This window comes from Platalea leucorodia (genome assembly GCF_965183815.1).
Source record: "Platalea leucorodia genome assembly, chromosome: 5".
Lineage (NCBI taxonomy): Eukaryota > Metazoa > Chordata > Aves > Pelecaniformes > Threskiornithidae > Platalea > Platalea leucorodia.
In genome coordinates this window covers 17,246,437-17,267,830 of record NC_138827.1, presented here as the reverse complement: position 1 = coordinate 17,267,830, position 21,394 = coordinate 17,246,437, and the positions used below count along the sequence as shown (strand labels likewise).

Genomic DNA, 21,394 nt, shown 5'->3' with positions numbered 1-21,394 from the left:
GGTGGAGAGCAGCAGATAGATAGCAACCAGAGGCTATCTGGGGAGGTGGGGAGCGTCTGTCCTTCTCCTGCCCATCCATGGTCCCAAACGAGGCCAGGAGGGATTTTGGGCACCTGCATGGCTGTGTACACAGCTCTGGAAATGGCTCATGTGGATGGTCAGCTCTGATCTGGGGAGAAAGACCATCCCCAAGTGGCCCTGGGTGCTGGCTAATGGTGGGGATGTGCATGATGGGGAAACTGAGGCACAGCAGCTGATGGAGCACAAGGAGTTGCATGAGACCTTCTGCAAGCACCTGGGTCCCCATGCTACCTCAAGAATCGGTGGGACAAAGGGACCTTCCCCTGCCTGTGGCCTGCCATGACCCCAGACCCTCTAGCATGCAGAGGCACTGGGCAGCACCCAGCAGAGTCACTTTGCACCCAGGGTGGCTGAACCCCAGGGACACCCATGCTCCCCATCCCACACCCCAGAGCAGGCTGCAGCCCCCAGCATGGGGCAGGCAAGGGCTGGGGATGCTGCATGCCGGGGCACAAAATGCAGCCACACACCGGCACGGCTCAAATCCAGCCACGCGCTGGCACAGCTCTGCAGCTGCATGGGGTGCCCCAGCTCAGCTTCTCTGCAGAGCATCCCCTGGAAAAATAACCAGCCACGGGAGGAGGACAAACACCCAGAGCCCAGCATCCCCCTGCACCCGTGGTCTGGCCTCCCCAGGATTCCCGGTTCCCACTGGCAGCTCTCCTGGAGGCAGACGTGGGACCAGCATCCCCATCCCCGCTCCAGCCATCCCAGCAGCATCCCAGCACTGTGGCTGAGCCCTCCACCTACCTTGGCTGGAAAAGATGTTAGCGGGGAGCGGGGGTTGTGTCCGTCCCCGCTGGCTCGCCAAGCCGCCCTGGCCTTGCCCACGCTGCCTCCCGCGAGCGTTCCCCTCGCTGCTGGCGAGCCCAAATCCTCTGTGTAATCTATTAATGCACGGCTGGTCCAGCTGCCTCCGACACGGCAGGAGCCGGATAATGGGAGCGTCCTCCCCCTGCTGCTCCCAGGGGATTTGGCTCCGCTGAATGTGAGCTCCCGGGATGGAGGCAGCATCCTGGTACCCAGTGGCCGAGCTCCCGAAACGCGGTTATCCCGGCCTCCCCATAGCCCTAAGGGACAGAAGCACCCCAAGGAGGGAGGGTAATGTGTGGTGGGACACAGCGGCACCCCAGGGAGGGCCTGCTCCTGCCTGCATCCCTGCCTGCATCCCTGCAAAAGCCAGCCCGGCCATGGCTGTCCCCCAGCTGCTCCCTCTGTGCTGCTCCTGGATTTTGTATTTCTTCCCACTTCCCGGGTGCTGGTGGAGCCGGGATGGGGGGGGTAGGGAGCACCAGGGGTGCACCTGGGAAGGGGTTAGTTCGAAAAAGGAAAAAAAAAAAAGAAAAGATAAATGCAAAAAGTGAGCAGTTGGAGACTAAACATATGGCAGGTGAAGGGGCAGGGTCAGCACAAGGAGAAAAGTGCAACAACATTAAAAAAATAATAATGAGTGACTTTTACTTACAGGGAGGGGGAAAAAGCCCACTAACAGTTAGCTGATTAAAGGCAATACCTAATTGATGCAAAAGCAAAAACACAAATAAGTGAGGAAAAACCCACCCCTACCCTTCATTAAACAACCAATTTAAAAAGAAAAACTTCAGGTAAGCTTTGCTGCTTATAAAAAAAAGCAAAGCAAGGTTTCCACAAATTAAAACTGCCCAAATCCTGCCCCAAGAGCCCCTTCTTCCCTCTTGTCTGTGGTGATCCAGGGCCGGCGTCTGTATGGGTGGCTGTCTGTCCTCTCTGCAGCACACCTGGGCTGGATTTGTCCAATTCCACCCCAAACAGCTGAGGCTGGTGTTGCCAAACGCAGGGTTCCCCCTGTCGCTGGAGCCTTAGCTTGCTCTCAGGGAGCAAATCCCCTGCAGTGCCCTGGGCTTTCCATGAAATGGAGGTGAAATATATGTATGTATACATATATTTATGATATGATGATATATTATGTGTGCATATATATACACACACATAAAAAACCGAGAGAGAGAGTGTGTCTGCATGTATATACACATGTTTATACACACACACACACAAACACATATATATGCCTATGGATACACAGTATGTATGGTGGTGGAAAATATATTTATGTGCATATGTATATATAATTTATATCATATAATATCATATTTATGTAATACATATTATATACAATATATTATATAATACACATAAACATAATACCTATATACACACACATAATACATACATGCATACAAGTATGTGTGTGTGTGTGCGCACATATATATATACACACACACACACATATATATGTATATATAGGATGACTCTTCCAGTAAGCCTTTATAGCATCGAGCACGAGGCCGATGCCCGGCAACACCAACTTGGGCAAAGGCGAAGCCACACCAGCCTCTGCGCCAAGAACGCGCCGAGAGCAGGATGGCGATGAGCACACGGAGCCGAGGCCAAGCTGGGCTCCCCTCCCAGCCCTCAGCCTCCGCGGGCGATCCGATCGATAGCGGTAAGAGCCTCCCCGGCAGCCTCATGGAGCCGCCAGCCCTCCGCCCTTCTCCAAGAGGATGCTGGAGCCTGGGGCTTGGCCAGGGATCAATGGAGCTGTTTGGGGCTGGAGCCTGAGCCCGCTAGAGCCGCAGCATGAGGTTTTTCACCCAAAGGAAAAAATAAATATGTATTTTTATTGCAACGCCAGTGCTGGGCTTTTCTTCGTTGCAAACAGTCGCATGGCACAGGGCTCCTTTGGGGCGGTTGTGGCTCAGGGCACACTCCCCATGCTCCAAACACCACTGGCGCCTATTAACGAGGTCAGCGATACCGAATGCTGAACCGCAGATTATCTGGCTGTTGACATCAATCGTAATCTCCCCGTGCTGCCTCCAAACAATTATGGGAAAGGCTTGGGTTTAACGATAAAATGACACTGGAGATGGGTTATTGGATTTCCGTGGATTTTCCGCAATCTGACGGCAGCAAGGGCTGAGCAGGGCCGGCAGAGCCGCGTGGGTGCGGGGCAGTGCCCAGCGAATTTAGGAACCACTATCAACACCAGCCCTAAGTCCAGGGGGTTCATCAAGCTCATCCCTCCTGCAGGCAGCACCTGCCTGGTGGCGGGCTCCCCTGCTGCAGGCAGGGAGCCCTTTCTTGGCCAAGCAGGCGGGACCAAGGCAACGTCTGCCCAACCCTCGGGGGTCTGGGAGGGACACGGCTGTGGTGGGCGGGCAGCAGCCCCCAGCACAGCAGATTGCAGGCCCCGCATTATGTACCCCCACCGGCTTTGTAGATTAAAGAATTATGAACTCCCAAAGTTTTGCAATATTAATGATTGTAGCCATCTGTTAATCTGGCAGCCAGCAATGAGCTGGTTTTTTACTTTGTTTAGTCCAGTTATTAAAACAGACTATTTTTGGTTGGGCAGGCAGCTGGAAGAGTGCAACTCCTTTTTGTCCTAGGGTAGCTGTGCAATGACTTGCATCCCATTCCTTACTGCTGTCCCCACGCTATTTCGGGCCAAGAGCAGGGAAAGAGGAGCTCCCCAGGCAGGAGCTGGCCTGCGGGCAGGGAAGGGGATGCTGTGTGCCACATAATACACAGGCCACTGCTGCACCAGGCAGGACCAAGGGATGTCATCTGAGGGTGGGGGACAGTAGCAGCAATGAGTCAACAGCCCCCACCGCCCTGCAAAGCCGTCCCTGGGAAGCACGGGGTCTGCCCTCAGTGCCAGCTGCTAATTATGGCTCTCTTTGGGATGGTATTTTAGATAACTCAGTTCTCTGGTGCACACTCCCAAGAGATAAACTCATTTAGCAGGTTAATTAGTGTCCTTGGTAGAAATGGTATCAGCACTCTCCCAGCCCACCCAGCAGACGAGGCTGGGAAGCGTAACGCAGGCAGAGGGAGCGTGTTTGGGGATGGCCCTGTACCTCACCCCTGGCTCCACTGGAGCTGTGGCCGTGAACTTGCTCACTGACAATTTTATCGTACAAATCCACTGTTGCCCACGTCGTTGAGACAGTAAAGCTGCCCACTTCACGCTTCAAGTTCTCCGTTGAGATGCGGAAAGCTCTCAGCCTCATTGTCCAAGCATACCCTGTTGGGATGTGCATCGCCATTCTCCCCTTGAGCGGGGGTGGAAGAGGCACGCAGCTTTACCGGCAGCACTAGGCAGGGGGTGGGTTTGTTCTTAAATATTGCACTGAGAACTCCCCACTCTGGCCTGTACACATTTAAGGTTTATTAGCAATGTACTTCAGAAACCCTATCCATAATCAATGGTGATGCACATACTCAAAACAGGTCTGCTAACTGCTGACCACAACCAAGCAGCCCTGTGGCCCGCAGGTACATTCCGCTCCTGGGCTAGGTGATTTTATTCCCATTCCAGACTTGAAGAACCTAAGACGGCTTCACTATTTTCAAATGAAATTTTATTTTCAATACAGGCACTTACTTGCAAATGTTCTATTTATTGTTTGGCAGCATCAGCTGTACTTGCTAGAACAGCAGAGTTCTGTTTGCTAAAATACAATATTTGGATGAGACAGCTCTGGCTGCCCATTTTCCTCTCCAAACTATGTATTTCAATTTTTAATGAGCTGTGTTTGTCTCAATTGTACCTGGAGCAAAGCAGACGAGATCAGCCTTCAATTTACCTTTGGGGTTATACTAGTCATCGTCTCAGGGTACTGGGAAGATGTTTTCTACTGTGGTTGATGGCAATGACCGTACCTGGCTATGAAACCCATGCCCAAAGTCAAGTGCCGATCTTCAGAGAAAGTCTTTTTCTCATACATAAAAGATTATATCATTATCTACAGTATAATCCCCACTATAAGGGCTGCTGTAATTCATTAGAATTCAGAAGTAGATAAATAATGAATAGATAGGCTATTTACTTACAGTAAATAAGCAGTTCCTAGCCTTTCCTTGTGATGGTAAATCCAGGTTCGAAGGAGTAACAAAACACCTGCCCTCACCTGCTCCCTCTCCCTCCTGTGCCCAGTCCTGCACCGGGCACCAAACAGGGCGACGCTGAAGTCCATGCCCAGCCCAAGGTCAGTCCGATATTAGGGCTTACTTGGTTTTGCTGCTGTCTTTTTAGACCCACGACAAAGTGACAAAGCACCACGTTAACACCCAATTGTAAGCACGCTCAGGGACTAACAAAATTTGGAGAGGACAGAAGCCTTCGGGGCAGGCGGCTGCCTAAGCTCTCCCCAGAACTGGGAGAGCACCAGAGCGCACCACAGGCCAGACTGCAGGTCAGGAAAGGAAAGCTTTCACAGCAGGGCAAAGCAGAGAAAACAGAGACAGTGCCTATGAAAATTAGTGTTTGCAACCTCCTTCCCGCTCTTTTTTCTCCCCCTCAGCCATACGAGGAACAGGGACCTTCTACCACTCAGGTAGATGAGAAAGGTCATATTATTAGCAACGTGAGAGAAACACCTCTTGTGGAAACTGGGATGAAACACCACAGTGCATCTTTAGGAGCACAGACCAGACCGAGACACCACGTGGCCAGCCCTGCCAACAGTCAGCAGAACCAGATTCCCGAGTGTCAGGGGACTTCACCGGCCTCCGCTTGTCCTGGCTGAACTTGGACAGCATGAGATAAAGGTGCGGCAATTTACAAAAAAACAACACAAACCAAAACCAAAAACCCAACCACAAACCAAACCAAAAGACTCACAAAAAACCCCAAACAGAACTGACAACATAACGACAGAATTTCTACAGTTTTACTTAACATTGTGTTGTTTAGATACATGTACAGTTTTGTAGAAAACTTGAATAATACCATAGAGCTTATTTAGGATAACAAAAGCTGCAAGAGCCACTGAAAGCCTTAAATGTGCAAAATACAGTTCATCACATATTAAGATTTCCCCCCACCCCGCCCCGGCTGCCAAACCAAAGCAGACAAGTATCATAGCAGGGCAAAAAGAATATAAACCAGGCTAGAAAATATTTCTCTATTTCTACCTCCACAGTTCAAAAGTTAACTCTTAAACTTACCACTATAGTAAGGATTTGAGAAACCAAGAGAGCCATCAGCACCAGTCTAACAGTCACCTACTGTAGAAAATAAAAACAAAGCCCCACAACTGGAAAACCCTGAAAATTAGATATTTTTTTTTTTTTAATTTACAAACAAAACAAGCCATTTACTGCATTATGCCTTCCTGAATCTGGTTTCTTGAAGCACATAAGAAAGTTTCAATGTCCTTCAGCCTCAAGAGTGGTTTATCTTTTATAATTATACACTAAACAAAAAAGAGGGTGTGCAAACAGCATTTTAATGCATACTGTTGTACACCTGTGGAGAGGCAGATCTCCCTTTTTAAAACTTTTGCTCTCTCAGCAGCTGTTCTGCTGCAGACATCTCACCCACAGCGCACCTGTGCAACACAATGGAAGTAAAGACTTGTGGTGCTTTCCACGTCACCCGTGTTTCTCTCCCCTCATTCCCCCCCATCAGCATCTCTCTGTAGACTGGCTTTTTTTAAAACTTAAACCCGCTACCTCTTTAAACAACTGCTTAATACATGGACCTGCAAGAAAGGAAATTTCCAAAACACATCTGCTGAAATACAGCCACTGTTTACCATCTTAACCTAGGATTTCATTTTTGGATTTGTCTGAAACCAGTTTTTAGCTGAATGTTTTTGGAGATGAGAACCAAAGCAGAACACAAGGGACTCCAGGAAGAGATTTCTCAGATTAAGACAAACTGGAAAATATTCCTGAAGATCTTGCCAAATTACAGTTTTTCAAAAATGTTTATGAACTTTGAGACTTCATGATGAGCTGTGGTACCAAGGGGCAGGTGCCTTAATCCCTGGGCAGAGAAAAAAAAAAAATTAGTTAGTATACGTCAGTAATTTTTATAACAAGGTTATAATAAATGACATTGACATATATTTGATACATGATATATCAAATGATACATTTAAATATCTAATTGATAAGTAATATTGTTGTCATTGATATACTTTCTTGTTAAATTCTAGAATGCAGAGATACTCACTGCATTGTGAAAGAAGTTGCAAAGATGCTTTGCCCATGGACACCTGAAAAACAGATAGAGATTCTTAATCCATTTTCTCATAGGGAAAATGAGATTTCTCTTCAGCCACTCTGAGTTTCGCATTGATCAAAGCTTTCCAAGAAGGCTAATCCAACAATTCACTTCAACTTCCAAATGGAGATGATCTCAGCATCAGATGTACAGTAAAATAATTAAGATGAATATAGACCATAAGAAACAGGATTTCATCAGATTCTCTTGGGTCACTGCTGGAGCATACTGTAAAGCCTCACAAAACAAAAAAAAGACAATTAATGGAATTGCGAATTTGTTAAATACAGCTTAGCTGTACACAACTGAGTGAAATTAGGTATTTTGTTTTCTCAACTACACACAGCAAAGGCTGGAGAGTAGAAACAGACAGAAGCCTTTCACAAAGAAGGTCAACTTACACGTCCATGATTTCCACTTAAGACAGCTACTAAGAAGTGAATTCTCAACATTACTCTGCTGCCGTCAGCTATGTGTGAATTAAAAGCGCCAGAGCACGCAATTACTCTGCCTTCCAGTCTACAACCACAGAGTCAATTCATTTTAAAACTATTATGTCAATACTATCACTCTAAAGCCTATAATGCTTTACTGCAGAACACAGGAGAGCAAGGATTATACTTACAAACAGCTAGTGGTTTCAAAAGTGACTTATCAGTGTTTTGTTATAATTTGTAATCTAAATAAAGTGCTCAGACTTTTTCAGAACTCTGTATTCCCCATCACTGAAGCTTTGTGCTGCTGCAGAGCAGGCGGTCTCTCTTCTTTTTAAGAGGATAAGAATGACAGGCACAAACTTAATGCTGTCCTCAGTTTGCATTACAGTGCATATATGTTCCTGAATCTTTAGTTTTTGGTGGGGATCTACTCCCTCACCACCACATGAAGCATTTCTTACAAGTTTAAAAGAAATGTTGATATCTGTACACCCATCGTATTCTTGCAGATACACAACAATATACATTTTGAGCGACTTTCAACTATTTTCTCTAAAGTTTTATGCAGTATTATGCCTCCTTAGAGTCCCGTAACTACTTTGCTGTAGGTCCTAATTAACGTTTTTTGTTTGTTGTTGATGACAATGATATTTAAGTAATAGAACTAGACTGTACCCTACGTAATCTGATGACAGGGTTGCCAAGAGCAGATAACACATTTTTCATCACATTGGGCACTGGGGAGCAAGAAAGCCATTTGGTTGCAGCAGGTAACACAGAACAATTTCAAATCTACCCAAACCATTGTACTCAGTATCTTTATTTACCAGTTATTACCACTGCTAATAAGAGGGAAGAATAAAAAACAAGAATGAATTAAGACTGTTAATTAAGAGAAAACTACCATCAGTGTTGCAACACATAATGGTTTTCTATGTGGCTACGATGAAGATTCACACTTACATATGCAGATTCTCTGTAATAATATTCAGAGTGAACAGGCCAATGGACTGCATCTTCTTATGTCTGCATGTCAGGAACAGGCAAAGGAATTCACCCACATACTGGGGACCAAGGTTTTGCCACCTAAGCAATATAAAACCAGGAAACAGAACACAGCTGTTCAACAGGGACAACTTTCCTACTGATTCCTAGCATCTTATTTGCATTCCTGACTTACCCAAAGCACTGGGCTGGCTGGTTTCAAAGAGCTAAGGATTATATCTCTGCTAAACATTACTGCTGCGGGACTGCTCTTAGTGCTTCCATAAACAGACAGACTTCAGGCAGCAAGCGTTTACTCACAGTTTTAGCATTGTTGCTTTCTGACGATTTAGATCTCTCAAAATCAGGTTGACAGTGCCATGTAGAACATGTTCTTCATAGGAAAGATGCTCCAATAGCAGCCTCAGAGCCCAAAAGTTATTCTAGGAAGGGACAAAATAAGACCAGTGATTTAACCTAATTGCCAATCATTTATTAAAAAACAGAATAAAATTAAAGGTCAGCACAGCTAAAGGGGAACAAAACCAAGTTAAATGTGTCTAAAATCTCCAAACTGGTGCTATATAGATTTTAAATATCATTTGCTTTAATCCCTTACAACAGAAATCAGTATCTAGGACTCACCCCAAAAGCCAGGGCTATCTCTAAGAAGGAAGTCAAGTATGGAAGATCACAAAAAAGCATCTGTTGTACTGCTTGCACTGCGAGAATAAGACAAGCCTCATGGTGCAACTACAGGAAGAGATATCAACAAGACGACACATATTTAAAAGCCCACTTTCCCACTACTTGTATATTGTATTCAGTCAAATCAGCACTAAGTTATACCATTCCAATCAGATAGGTTTGATGTCAGACATGACATCCACAAGAATCTTATGAAAACCGAACGACGGCAAAAATAGAACACGTACTTCTATTTATATAGCATGTTTCACCTGGTGCTCTCCAAGTCCTCACAGAAACATGAAGTCTGACACCATCACAGAAGCAGAAGTAGAATTAAGTGGAAAAAAAAAATTCTGGCCCAGGAGTCACATACTTGGAGAGTAAGCTAAATGTAATTTCCTCAAAAGTAGTGAAAAAGAATAAGATAGCTCCTTAGATGTATTGACTGTATTTAATATAGAATACATTTCAAGCCATCTTTAAACACATTGAAACCATCATTCAAAAACAAGTTTAGAAATTCTGGGCTACTCCGAGTTTTGAGACAAATACATTGTCAGGTCTCAAAGGATAGTCTCCAGTTTGAATCAAACAACACAAGATTACCCTGTGCACAGTTAAGACAGAATCAATTATTACCAACCCTCCCATTTTATAAATGCATAAATTTGGACAGTGACAAAGTAAGACTTGTCCCAGGTTGAAGATGGTGACAGACCAGAACAGACCCTAATAGTTTTCCTGCCTTCAGATATCTGCTCTAGCCTTTAGACTGTGCTAAGAACAGTCTTATGCTGATTCCCCCCCCAAAAAATCTTCAAGCCCCCTCTTAAAAGCTTTTCATAATAATCCAACTGTTTTCAATACTACTGTATCTTCAAGCACAGTAAAACAAATGGTAAATTTCCTTACTGCCATGTGCACACTTACATGAGGAGAGAAGATAGCAGGTGGTAAAGAAACATTAATTTTTGCCTTCAGTTCCTCCAAAAGGCCACCACTGGCAGCGAGCACTCCCTGCAACAGAACTAATGAGTCACAAGTAAAGAGGAAGGGTGTCCAGACTCTCTACAAACGTCAAACAGCGCCCAAGATGGTTCTTTAATGTGCTTTTACTTATTTTTTCAGCATTTTTACAGATGAGGTTGACTGTTCAACATCATACTCAAGGAAAGCTGAGGCTCTACAGCACTAACCAAACCATATCACATAACCTCTTCATTTAGCAGACAATTATTTCTGTTCTTGTGAAGAAAATACCCAGACACTGACTCTGTAGGACTATCTGAACACATTTTTCTTAAACTGTTTTCCTATCCATTTTGTTATCTGATCCAGCTCAACATTAAAAGGTATAAAATTAGTATTAGGCATTGAGCTGCAAGCAGAGTTAATCTGTTTACTATTGTATTTAACACTCCTGTACCACAACATTCTGCAAAGTTGGCACATACCACAAGAGTATCTGATGAGGCGCTGTAAAGTTAACCTTAGTATTTAGAAGAACAAGCCAATGCCCACATCAAATGAAGTCTCGTATAAAACAAGGCAACAGATTCTCTCATTTCACAGTATTGGTTCAGTTACCTTTTGGAAGTCAAGTGGTGGCTCTTTCAGGGATAGGGGATGTAGGTGCCCACTTTTTTCCAGCAAACTGCTACTACCCAAAATCATGATGAGGGAACTCCAGCATTTAGGCTGAAACACAGCAGAACATTTGTTTACAAAGTCAAATCCGTTCACAGAGGTGTGAAATATTCAGAGAGAAAAGGGTTCTGATAGTAAATCCTTGCATTAGAGAAGTAACTGGAAAAACCAGGTAATATACAGAAACACTCGATGGGCCACAGAAACAGTTTTAATACAGACTCACATTCCTGTATAGCGACACATTGCTGTAAAGGAGTTTGAGCGCCTGCTTAATTAGAACACCATCTTTCAAGGGAGACCCTGCAAGAAGAAAAAAATCCAAAACACATCTTATATTCCCTGAATAACCATAGAGTGTGAACACAAACAAGGTATTAACTTAGTTACAGATATGTTTCTACAGAAACCTAACAAAAAGAGACAAATGAGTGTCTACAGCTATTTTACAATTTTTTGTAGGCTCTGAATAGAAAAACAACATCAACTGTAAAATGCTATTCCGGAGAGCTGCAGAGAACTGAATACAATTTAGACTAAGCCATCACAGCAGGCGACCCACAACAGAGTCTTCGTTATGTACAGTACAGCACGATACACACTATCAGTATCTCATATGTCTAAGAATTCTACTAGTAGCTGAACATCTCCAAAATAAATCTTTAATTTCAGAATACACCTTGACAAGTATCACGCACCAAGACAGGTGATCACAGTTATCAGTGGCGGAACTAATGACAGAATGTAATACACAGATCATGAAACCCTTTCCATCAGGAAGCTTTTATTCTCAAGGTCAAGGCTGAGACATACCATAATGCTAAGTTACGGACTGCCATTGGTAATGCCACGATGTAATAGAGAGCTTTGTATTTTCTTTTAAGAGATTGCTTTCAGCAAAACAACTTCACAGCTGAAAAAGCTAGCATGTTGTGTGAAGTGTACTAAACAAATTCATGCTCAAATACAAAGACATTCTTCCTGCCTAGTGTTATGTACCATGCTTTAGTCTGGACAATTTATTGTTGGGTTCAGAATCCCTCAGAATGTTGCCAGATTTAATGAAAAAGTAAAAATTGTAATTAAGTAAGGTTCTAAACATACGTAAGCAAGAAATCACACTTGCCAACTGTAATCCAGGGCCCAGAGTCTAGCATGTCCTTTCCAGTGGGGACACTGCCTGTTCTGAACATCTTCAGGTAGACCTCAAACTGAAAAGGCGTTATCCGGCAGGCAGTACAGCAGGCGAGGCTATTGACGGGAAACAGCAGCGAATGCGCAGCATCGAGGAAGTCTCCAGTTTTACACAAATAGAATGGGATTTTATCTCGAAGGTCTCTTAACCTGGAAGAGGGAAGAAATGAATATCTGATTTTCATTAACATGAAAGCTTTACAATATGTATGTATAGATCTGGTTATGCTTGACCACTAATAAGTTACACCCAATAAGGCAGAAGTTAGTTGCGATGCAGTATTACTTTCACTTAGCAAACAGCTGCCAAAATCCTACTGCTTTTCATTCTGCCAGTTTATTACACATTGAAGAAACACAGACTGGGACACAATCTTAAGGCAAAGAAACAATTAAAAAAAAATTAAGAAAAACACATTTACCCTTTGGTATCATTGCATTTCACAGCTCTCAGGTAGCGAACAACTTCTTTATAGCTGGGGAAAAAAAGACAATGAGTAGGAAGAGGAAGGAAGTGCAAAGCTATGTACAGGTCAACCAAATATTTACTACAATTAATGAAGCAGAACAGTAGATCTTCCCACATAAGACACATTGCACAATAGGGTAGAAATACAACTGGCAGAAAGAGACAGTTGGAAATAAGTTCCAAGAAGCTATCCACAGATTATCTCTGTACTCTGGCAAAACAAAACAGGAGGTTGCCTTTCAACTGAATTCTGTAAGTGGACTGTATTCTTTTGAATACAGACTTCTGAAGACCCAGAGACCAGAAGGCACTTTTTTTTGCCATCTTCCACCTAGTCAGCCTTTGATGAACAGAATTTGTTTTAAACATCAACATCTAAAACGCACTGGGTTTATGGAAACAAAGACATTATCCACTTCAACATTCTGTTCTGGTCCCGAAGTGTTCAAAGGGCTTGATTCTACTTTGAAAGACTTCAAAAAGCTACTGGCCTTGTTGATAAGAAGTAATAGGCATGAATGGCTTCAAATGTGTCTTTGTTTTGTATGTTTCCCCATTATACAAAACTGCAGATGTTAGGAAAACACTATATTGCGGTCAATACCATGCAAAACGTAAAAGTTGAGTTCATAAAATGAAAAATCCAAAACAAGACCAAACTGATCTTACTTCTCTTTGTCTACCAATTTCTCCACTCGAGCCTCTATAACAGGGAGTGTTTCCCACAGAAATACTTTTCTTCCTTTCTGTGTTCTTTGACCAGTGATGTTCTGGCCTTTTAAAACAGTGGTCAGTAATACATGGTCCCATGGCACAACGTTCAAGCTGGAAGTACAAAAATAAAGTAATTTTTAACCATGTTTTGTTTGTACACCACAATTTATTTCCCTTAAGTAACAAAGATTTACCAGTAAAACACTTTGAGGTTTACAGCTCAGTTCTGGGGGAAAAAAAAGAAAATAGGAAAAAAAAAAAGAAAGAGAAAAGCTAGATGGACAACAACTTCACCACAGCATCAAACAACAACTTTTCCTGTAAGGACAGGAGAAATACAAAGCAGCTAATACTGAAATCTTCCTATAAAGTGCTCACACCTAACACTATCTGTGAAAGAACCATTCTATATAGCTGTTTTCAAATCAGGCAACTGTATAAAAATATATTCTGTAAACAAAAACCAAAGAACATACCTATTTGAGAAGCCAAAACAGTGACATGGAAGTGAGATGGACTGAAAAAAATTAACAAACTTTTCATACAAATTTTTTGGAAAGTCACACAATACCAGCATCCTCTGAAGTTGTGTTGTGATCCTGTTTTGAAAAGAAAAAAAAAAAAAAAAAGAAAAATCAAAATCCCTTAAAATCAGATTAATTGCTATTAAGTTGTTGCAGTTTTTTTTATCCTATAGGAAACTTTTCTACAGAAGTTTCGTGGGTTTTTTGGTTAAATGTCAGACAGTTTCGATCTATATTTAAATTTGTGCTTTAAGACTCGTAGTGAATAACGGTATTGCTCTTTTGTCATTATTTTTGAACACAAGTGAAATGAAGTTTCTGTGGTCTTAAGTTTTAAAACAAAGATCCCCAGTGAGCATATGCGAGAAACACTGCAGCAACATATGATGAACTTGACAAGCAACCTGACCAACCTGAGCTTCTGGCAGCTTCACAGCTAGTGAAACCATTTTTGTCTTAACTGAAACCTGGAGATATCACATGGACACAAAGAAGAGTTTACTCCTTTAAAATTGGGGGAGGGAGGCAAAAAGTTCCTTTTCCTGTTCTTTTAAAGTAAGAAATTAAAAAATTCAAGAATAGTAATTTAAAATGAAAACTGATACAGGATTTAGGTTATACCTGCCATTAGTTTCAAATAAGAGGTGAGAATATATAATTGTTTTTGAGCGCTCCTTGAAAAAGTTAATTCTTAATTCATTAACCTTCTGTTGCAAGTGAATTTCGGGTTAAAGGTGAAATATAAAGCTAAAATGAGAAATGAATTAAGCCAAGTGAGCTAGATGACCTCATTCATCAGCCTCTGGGGGAACTTTACTATGTTACATCCCTGACTACTCCATCCCAGTGGAGTACTACAAGGCTGCTGTTTTGATCTTTAACAGACACTATTTACTCTTTGGCTTAATAACCACAAGTAGCTACCTGACACCACCTTCTGGTCTCGCCTTACAGAACACTCCTAGACTACAGTTGAAAAGTAATCCATCTTCTTGGCTTTGAGTTCCCCATTGAGTTATCTCCTTCGAGGCAACAAAGAAGTGTATGAACGCTTATGTGGCTCTAAATAAGACAGGTATTGCCCTTGCCCTTCACAGAAAGGAACTAATATTCAAAAGAGCTTCTGAAAATCCTGATTTGTAGAGCACAACTGTAGAACCTGATAGCATGCTGAGGTCCCTGCTCATTAGGTTGACCAGTGCGTGTTATTGTTTGTATTCTTCTGCCTGTCCCTACCCATCTGCAATCTACATGCAGGCAGCAGCAGGCTATTCTTGCTCTGCTCAAACAATACCTAAGACAGTACAGTGGGGTCGTGTTCCCTGATAAGGAGTTCCTGATGCTACAGAACCATAAGATTATATACCTGTGCAAGTTTACTTTTGGCTTTTAAGAGCTAAAGCATTCACTTTTTTCCTTTATGCCTTTGAATAGAAGTCATCTGAAATGCATGTTAAATGCAAGCAGAAAGTTTGCAGCCAGCAACCAACCCACTTCCACCTCATCATATGATAAGACAGCCGTACCTTTGCAAGAGACAAGGGACAGCAATCTTTAACGAAGCAGTATGACCAAGGTTCTGCCAGCTTCTAAGAGGGGAGGAAAAAAGCATTAATTAATGTTTGGCTTGTTTTCCTGCCTTTTCCCCTTCTCTATACTCAACTGTTTAAGACGACACTTTTTTCTTAAAAAGCATTGGGAGCAATCATGCTAATAAAAGTTATTCCAAACTGACAAACCAAGTGCAAAACGTGTAAAACACATTCTAAAACTAACACTGTTTTACAGCAGTACCTAACCAACCAACTGCAGCATACCTCCCCCCCAACCCAAGCAGAGCCAAACCTTCTGACCTGCTGCATTAGACCATCATGGGCACAACTTTGCTTTTACAGGGCCCCTGAAGGGCTGCATATCATCATCCCATGAGGGGCAAACCACACCCCATGTAACTGCAGTGAATGCTGCGGGACTCACAATAAGCGTACAAAGAGAGACCTACCCAAATAACGTATCCAGCTCGCCCCTTGCAAACCTTGAAAGTTCCTCAGAAAGAATTGCAGAGGAGCTGCTGTGTCTGGCCTGTCAAACCAACCCAGACCACATTTACTTCTCCTTTATAAAAAGCCTTGAATTTAAGCCCCAAAATATTTAGGTTTTGCAAAGCAAAGCTCTGTGACCTTGCTCAAGCCAGACAGTAATCTAGCATGAAACAGCCATGATATAAGCAAGAAAATAAACAGCACAAGTAGTAAAGACTGAAGTATTTAAGCTCTGCTTTTATTTATTTATTTATTATGCAGTCCTCCCAGCTGATAGGTCAGCCTCCAGACTTATGGGAGGCATCTAAAACTTATTACCCAAGCAACATCACATCCTCCCTTCCTTCCAGTTCAGAAGCAATATTTCTTCACACAATGCAGCTTGTGCACCCTCCGCTCAGGAAAGCTCCCCTGCCCCCTACCTTCTCCTGGGGAATTAACCCCACCTGCCACCATCTGCTGCCTGTCACCCTCCCTCCACCCAGTTCCCATCTCAAATTCCTTCTTCTTGTTGGAGACCATCTCCCCTCCTCATGACTCAATCCCACTTAACTTCTTCCTCTCACATCCAACCTTTAACCTTCTCTTTTCCCCCAAATCCCTCCCCATAACCCATCTCATTGCTCCCTCAGGTGTACTAATTTTCCTCTCACTGTGCTGCAGCCAAGGCTGTGATCTTTACACTATCCTTACTCTTAATAAATGGAAAACCAGAACTCTCTCACTTAGTCTCCTCCCTTTGATAAGCAAATGAAGGTTACACACTAGATGTGGAACTGGATACTTACAAAGCAGGGTCTTTATGAAGTGCTATCTCTTTAGCTGCTCCCAGAAACATAACAGCAGCAGCTTTAGGACTCTCTCTTTCTGCCTGATTTAAAAATCTTGTTACCAGCGCAAAAACTCCAGAATACCTAAGAAAGTTAAGTAGTCTATAAGATAAAGCGTCTGCAATGATGTACTTTGTAAACAAATGGCAATTACGACCATTCTACAGCTCGAGAGAAAATTGACTTGCTGTTCCTTGAAAAGCATCTATAACATAGTGAAAAGGCATTTGCACAACCATTACTTTAAGCATTTTAAAGGCACATACCGTTGAGTAAAAGCTGAACCCCATCCTAAAAAACAAATTAGTAAAAATACGGGCTTTACTCTCCTGCTTTCCCAGGTTATAATAATGAGGGATATTATCAAGTGTCTTAGTACAGCATAAGAGATGTATTTAAGATGTATTTAGAGATGTATTTAAGGGGGTGTTTAAACTACATCCAAGCACAATTTAACAGCTCACTGGCCAAGTAAGTTCTCTCAACTATGTTTCTGCTGTATCAGGTGCCATGATTCTGATTATCACTTGACTAAAGGAAATCAAGCCCGCACTGGCCAGTGCGTACTGCTAGTAGCTGAATTCTGTTGTCACTTACTTGTATACAACCTCCATGTTGCGTGATCTGCAGATATTGCATTGCCCAGGAGGCAATTTTGGAAGGCAAAAGCATTCATGTTGTGTGGGAGGCATTCTTTCTCCAATCAGATACTTATTATACTCCACAGAAAGTTCCTGGATAAATTTTATTAGAAGACTTCCTAAGAGAGCAGACAGATGTGAAACTGTTAGTGCAATTTTTAATTTTTTCCAAAACTAAAAGAAACAAAGACAATCATAAGTACCCCATGTAAAATATTTAGCAAGTTACTTGCACCCAATCTTATCGGCCAGGCTTTGTTGCTTCTTCCAGAGGGAGGATAGCAGGAAAGCACACAAACTGGACCTACAGAGGTGTGTCTGGTCTGAGTATGGCCCAGAAAGAGAGTAGCAACATTAAGCTGCTACCTTAAAAATTCACCAAGCCTTCGCAAGGAGAGCCACAGGTCTCCTAGGACTGTATGAGAGCGTAACACTTACCACCATGCCGAAGATCTGCATCTATATCTGTGAGCTCCAAATTGAACATTACAAGAACACCAGCCAAGGCAAAGTCACGCTGGTCCTTCCAGAATTTGCTTTTGTTGTGTGCATTGCAGTGACAAAGGGAAGGGGTTGTCCAATTCTGGCACTATTTCATAAAACATGAAAAACAGAGAAAGGTTTTGTTTTGTTTTCTCTTTTTTTTTCTCCAGTTGAGCAAACCAAAAGTTAGCTCCTCTGAGTGAAGGACTACAATTCATTTTATCCTTTACACACCTCGGCAAAGCCACAGTGAAGTATTTTGACAGTCAGGGCAAGAGGCCAATACAGCAATAACTCAATATCATGGCTAACAAAAAAAAAAAAAAAAAAAAGAAAAAAAAAAGTGCCCATAGTAATTTACTGCCATTCCTGAATACCTTACAGAGACACTTGGGGCTGGCACCCTCCCCACTGTAAACTGGTAAGAGAGCATTGTCTTTGCATGCTCACCCCAACTTTGCTCACTGTTCAAAGTTTTCTGAATTCTAAGAAAAACCCAAACAAACCCCACACACCCAATTCCCCCAACTCACCCACTCTAGGTCTAAAAGTCTGACATTTCTCTAGTGCAGTGAGAAGCAGTCTGATTTAGTAATTTGATTCCATGAAATACACCGTGTGCCTAAAGCAAACAGGAGGTACATTTGCTTGTATCAAGTGAACGCCTACTCCAACAACTGACTGGACTACTAGAAACAAACCCAGACAGCGACCACATTTTTAGTAGCATTGTGAAGCAGACAGATACCAATACTTAGGAGAACTGTTAAAATAATAAAGTTTCATGTATCGTTTATTCTTTTAGTGTGCTTAAGAATGATTTTTTTAAAAGACTGTTGAGTAATTTAGTTCCCTCAAAGTTGTGCATTTCTTGATTACAGCTCTTCTTACCTCAGAAGCTAGTTTATCACAAATGTAGCAGTAGCACTGATTACAAATATCAGCGTTTTTCCCAAGGGGTGAGCACGTATCACATTCCATTCGCCTACAGAGTTGAAAAACAGAATATTATTTATGGAACAAGTTACATGCTTTTCCAACTCTGTTTCTGCTTTCAGATGTTAAAAAGGTTGCTTGTCAAGACAGACTAAATGTGGAAAATATAACCCACATATTAACCTCCATATCACTGAACATACTCAAACGGGTGTATTGTACAGTCATATCTTGCATGAGGCATCACTTTTGCTTGTTTACAGAAAGTAACCATTAGTTCACATTCCTCATCCACAACTTCTTCAGATTTCTCCTCTTCTGAGGCAGACTTCTCTGTAGAAAAGAGAATATGCAGTGTAAATCAGCGTAAAGGTAACTACAGCTTCATTAAAATTCCACCAGCTATTGACATTTATTTTTTAAGAACACTTTAAGGCACAAATTTTCTTATGATTTCATATGGTGCCAATAAGAATGGTACAGTGGCCTGAGACAAAAAACTTCCACACACTATCAAAACAGAGGTGATTTAACCAAAAAGGATCCAATCGACATTGAAAAGGCCCAGTCTCAGCTAACTTTGTAATATTTTGAAACTAACAGCACTATCCTTTAAGGTAATTAGTGCCATCAAAGAAATCCCAAAAGTGATGGAACAACGGCAGCTTCTCCTGGTTTTACCAATTTTTGAAGTACTTTGTTTTCCTAGCAGCAGAAAGGCACATTTCAAACATAATATTTCACATAACATTTTACTTCAGTTTATTTCAAGAGTTCTTTACAGAACTTCACTGACAACAAGAGCACAGTACTTACCCAACGGGTCTACTAACAGAACTGAATTCCCAGGGGTGCCCTCAGCTTCATCATCGCTGATCAGGATTATGCTCTGGTCTTCCTCTTCTCTTTTCGATGGCCCCATGGTTATTGAACTCCAAAGAAAAGGAACTACTTGGCAGCTAACAGGACACAAGGATAATTCCCACTTTGAAGGTCCTTTCGTCAGGAAGGGAAGAAAAAGACTTCTTCAGGATATAAACTCTTCATCTATGTCGAGTAAGTTATGCTAGGGACAGAAACGTTCAACCCTTACTGCAGTCAGCAGCTCAAAAAACATTGCAGTTTCCATCCAGAGCTCAGAGCACCCTGAAAACAAGGAGGAAGGAATAGGAGAAAAGAAAAAAAAAAAAAATAAAAAGGAAAAAAAGAAGAAAAAAAGGATGAGAGCTGGCATTCCTTTGGCGGGACCAGCCTTGAAAGATCTATCTAATGATAACAACTATTGTTATTCACAACAATTTAGCTTCCCCTGGCAGACTGCGTGCTCAAGGACCAGAGATGCCCAGTGCGGACCCACCTGCTCTCCCTCCCCTCACTCTCCCAGTTCCCCCACCCCAAACAAGCGCACCCCCACCTCACCCCGCCCCCCCGCCCCTTAACTCCGCCTCGGCCCTCACGCAACAGGCCCTCGCCCCCTCCCCTCCCCCACCGTCCCAACTGCCCCCCAACCGACTGGATTCTCCCCCTCCCCCCCCCTCCAAGCCCCACGCTGCCCCCCCCAACTGCCGCCTCCTGCCCCCCGCCTCCTAGTCGGCCCCAACCCACTCCCCAACCAACCGCCCCCCGCCTGCTTCCCCTCGCCCCGCAACCCGCTCCCATCTCGACCTCCCCCCCCAATTCCTGCCCATTCTCCCCGGACGCCCCGCCTCACCGTACGACCCCCAGCCCCGCTCCCGCCCCGGTGGGCCCGAACCGCTCCCGCCGCCTTCCAGCCGCTCAACCCCGCCACTCTTTGAACGACCAAGTAATTCCGAGGTGGCGACCCCGGAAGGGGTCCGCGCGGTGACGCTACCCTCGCTACTTCCGCCCTGGCAGCGGGGTGGCAGAGCTGCGGTGGGGCCGCCATATTTGGTGAGGGCAGGAGCAGTGCGCCTCACGCCTGCGGGGCGCAGGGCCTGGTGCGGGCCCGCCTCACTCTCCGAGGGGGCTCCCACAGTGTTTCAATAAACCCTTCATCCTCCACAGGCTGTAGAATGAAATCGGCGTCAGTGCAGGGTGCTGCGGGCCCTCTTGAGGTGTGAGGCCCTGCAGGAGGGGAAGAGGGAGGTCGTCTTCCACACCTCATGGCAGTGCAGCCCCATTGCGTCTCTTGTGGCCTTTTGGGGGGCATCTCGGTGGCCCAAGCCCCACAGGTGGCAACCTGCACGCACCCCCGGCTATGTGGCCCCAGATGCCTCACCACAGCTGGGAGAGTTGCTTCCCCTCCAGTCAGGTTGGGGCATGCTCGTCCCAAGCCGCCATGGCCAGAACAGCAGCTGCTGGTGGTGAAAATGGTTTAACTGCATGTGGTCATCCCTAATGACCACCGGTTTTGTCACGACAGGCTTTTCCTGCTGCAAACCCAGCAGGAGATGAGCGAGGAAAAGGCCACATCCAGCGACATTCAGAGTTTCTCCAGTAACACTAGATGGTACCAGAGCTCCACACAGGCTCAGACAGGACCCGGCCGGACAGAAAGTACCTCAAAAATGGAAATTCTGAAACATGGAAAGCTGAAGATGTAAAGCTGCAAGATATTAATGTGCTGTTGGCAAAGTAATCGCTTTTTCTATGGGAAAAAGCGGACAGGGGAGCTGCGAATAAAATAAGGACATTTTTGTGGTGTTCA

General features: G+C 43.7%; 1 protein-coding gene across 2 annotated transcripts; it reads right to left on the bottom strand.

Moving 5' to 3' along the window:
- Positions 1 to 6,531: 6,531 nt before the first annotated feature.
- Positions 6,532 to 20,498, bottom strand: LOC309591748 (uncharacterized protein). 2 transcript variants are annotated; one of them, XM_082314502.1, is made up of 20 exons: positions 20,438 to 20,498; positions 19,543 to 19,872; positions 18,930 to 19,059; positions 18,682 to 18,775; positions 17,746 to 17,896; positions 17,264 to 17,426; positions 16,625 to 16,750; positions 15,321 to 15,383; positions 13,747 to 13,869; positions 13,226 to 13,381; positions 12,510 to 12,563; positions 12,020 to 12,237; positions 11,120 to 11,196; positions 10,834 to 10,944; positions 10,177 to 10,263; positions 9,202 to 9,309; positions 8,878 to 8,999; positions 8,536 to 8,658; positions 7,085 to 7,127; positions 6,532 to 6,895 (listed from the first exon to the last, which is right to left on the bottom strand). In XM_082314502.1, exons 2-20 carry the CDS (start codon positions 19,646 to 19,648, stop codon positions 6,818 to 6,820), a joined length of 2,133 nt encoding a protein of 710 aa, XP_082170628.1. In that variant the 5' UTR covers positions 19,649 to 19,872; positions 20,438 to 20,498; the 3' UTR covers positions 6,532 to 6,817. The 2 variants fall into 2 exon arrangements, with proteins under 2 accessions (XP_082170628.1, XP_082170629.1); XM_082314503.1 differs by lacking the exons at positions 19,543 to 19,872; positions 20,438 to 20,498 and having other exon boundaries at positions 18,910 to 18,990.
- Between the last annotated feature and the right edge of the window lie 896 nt (positions 20,499 to 21,394).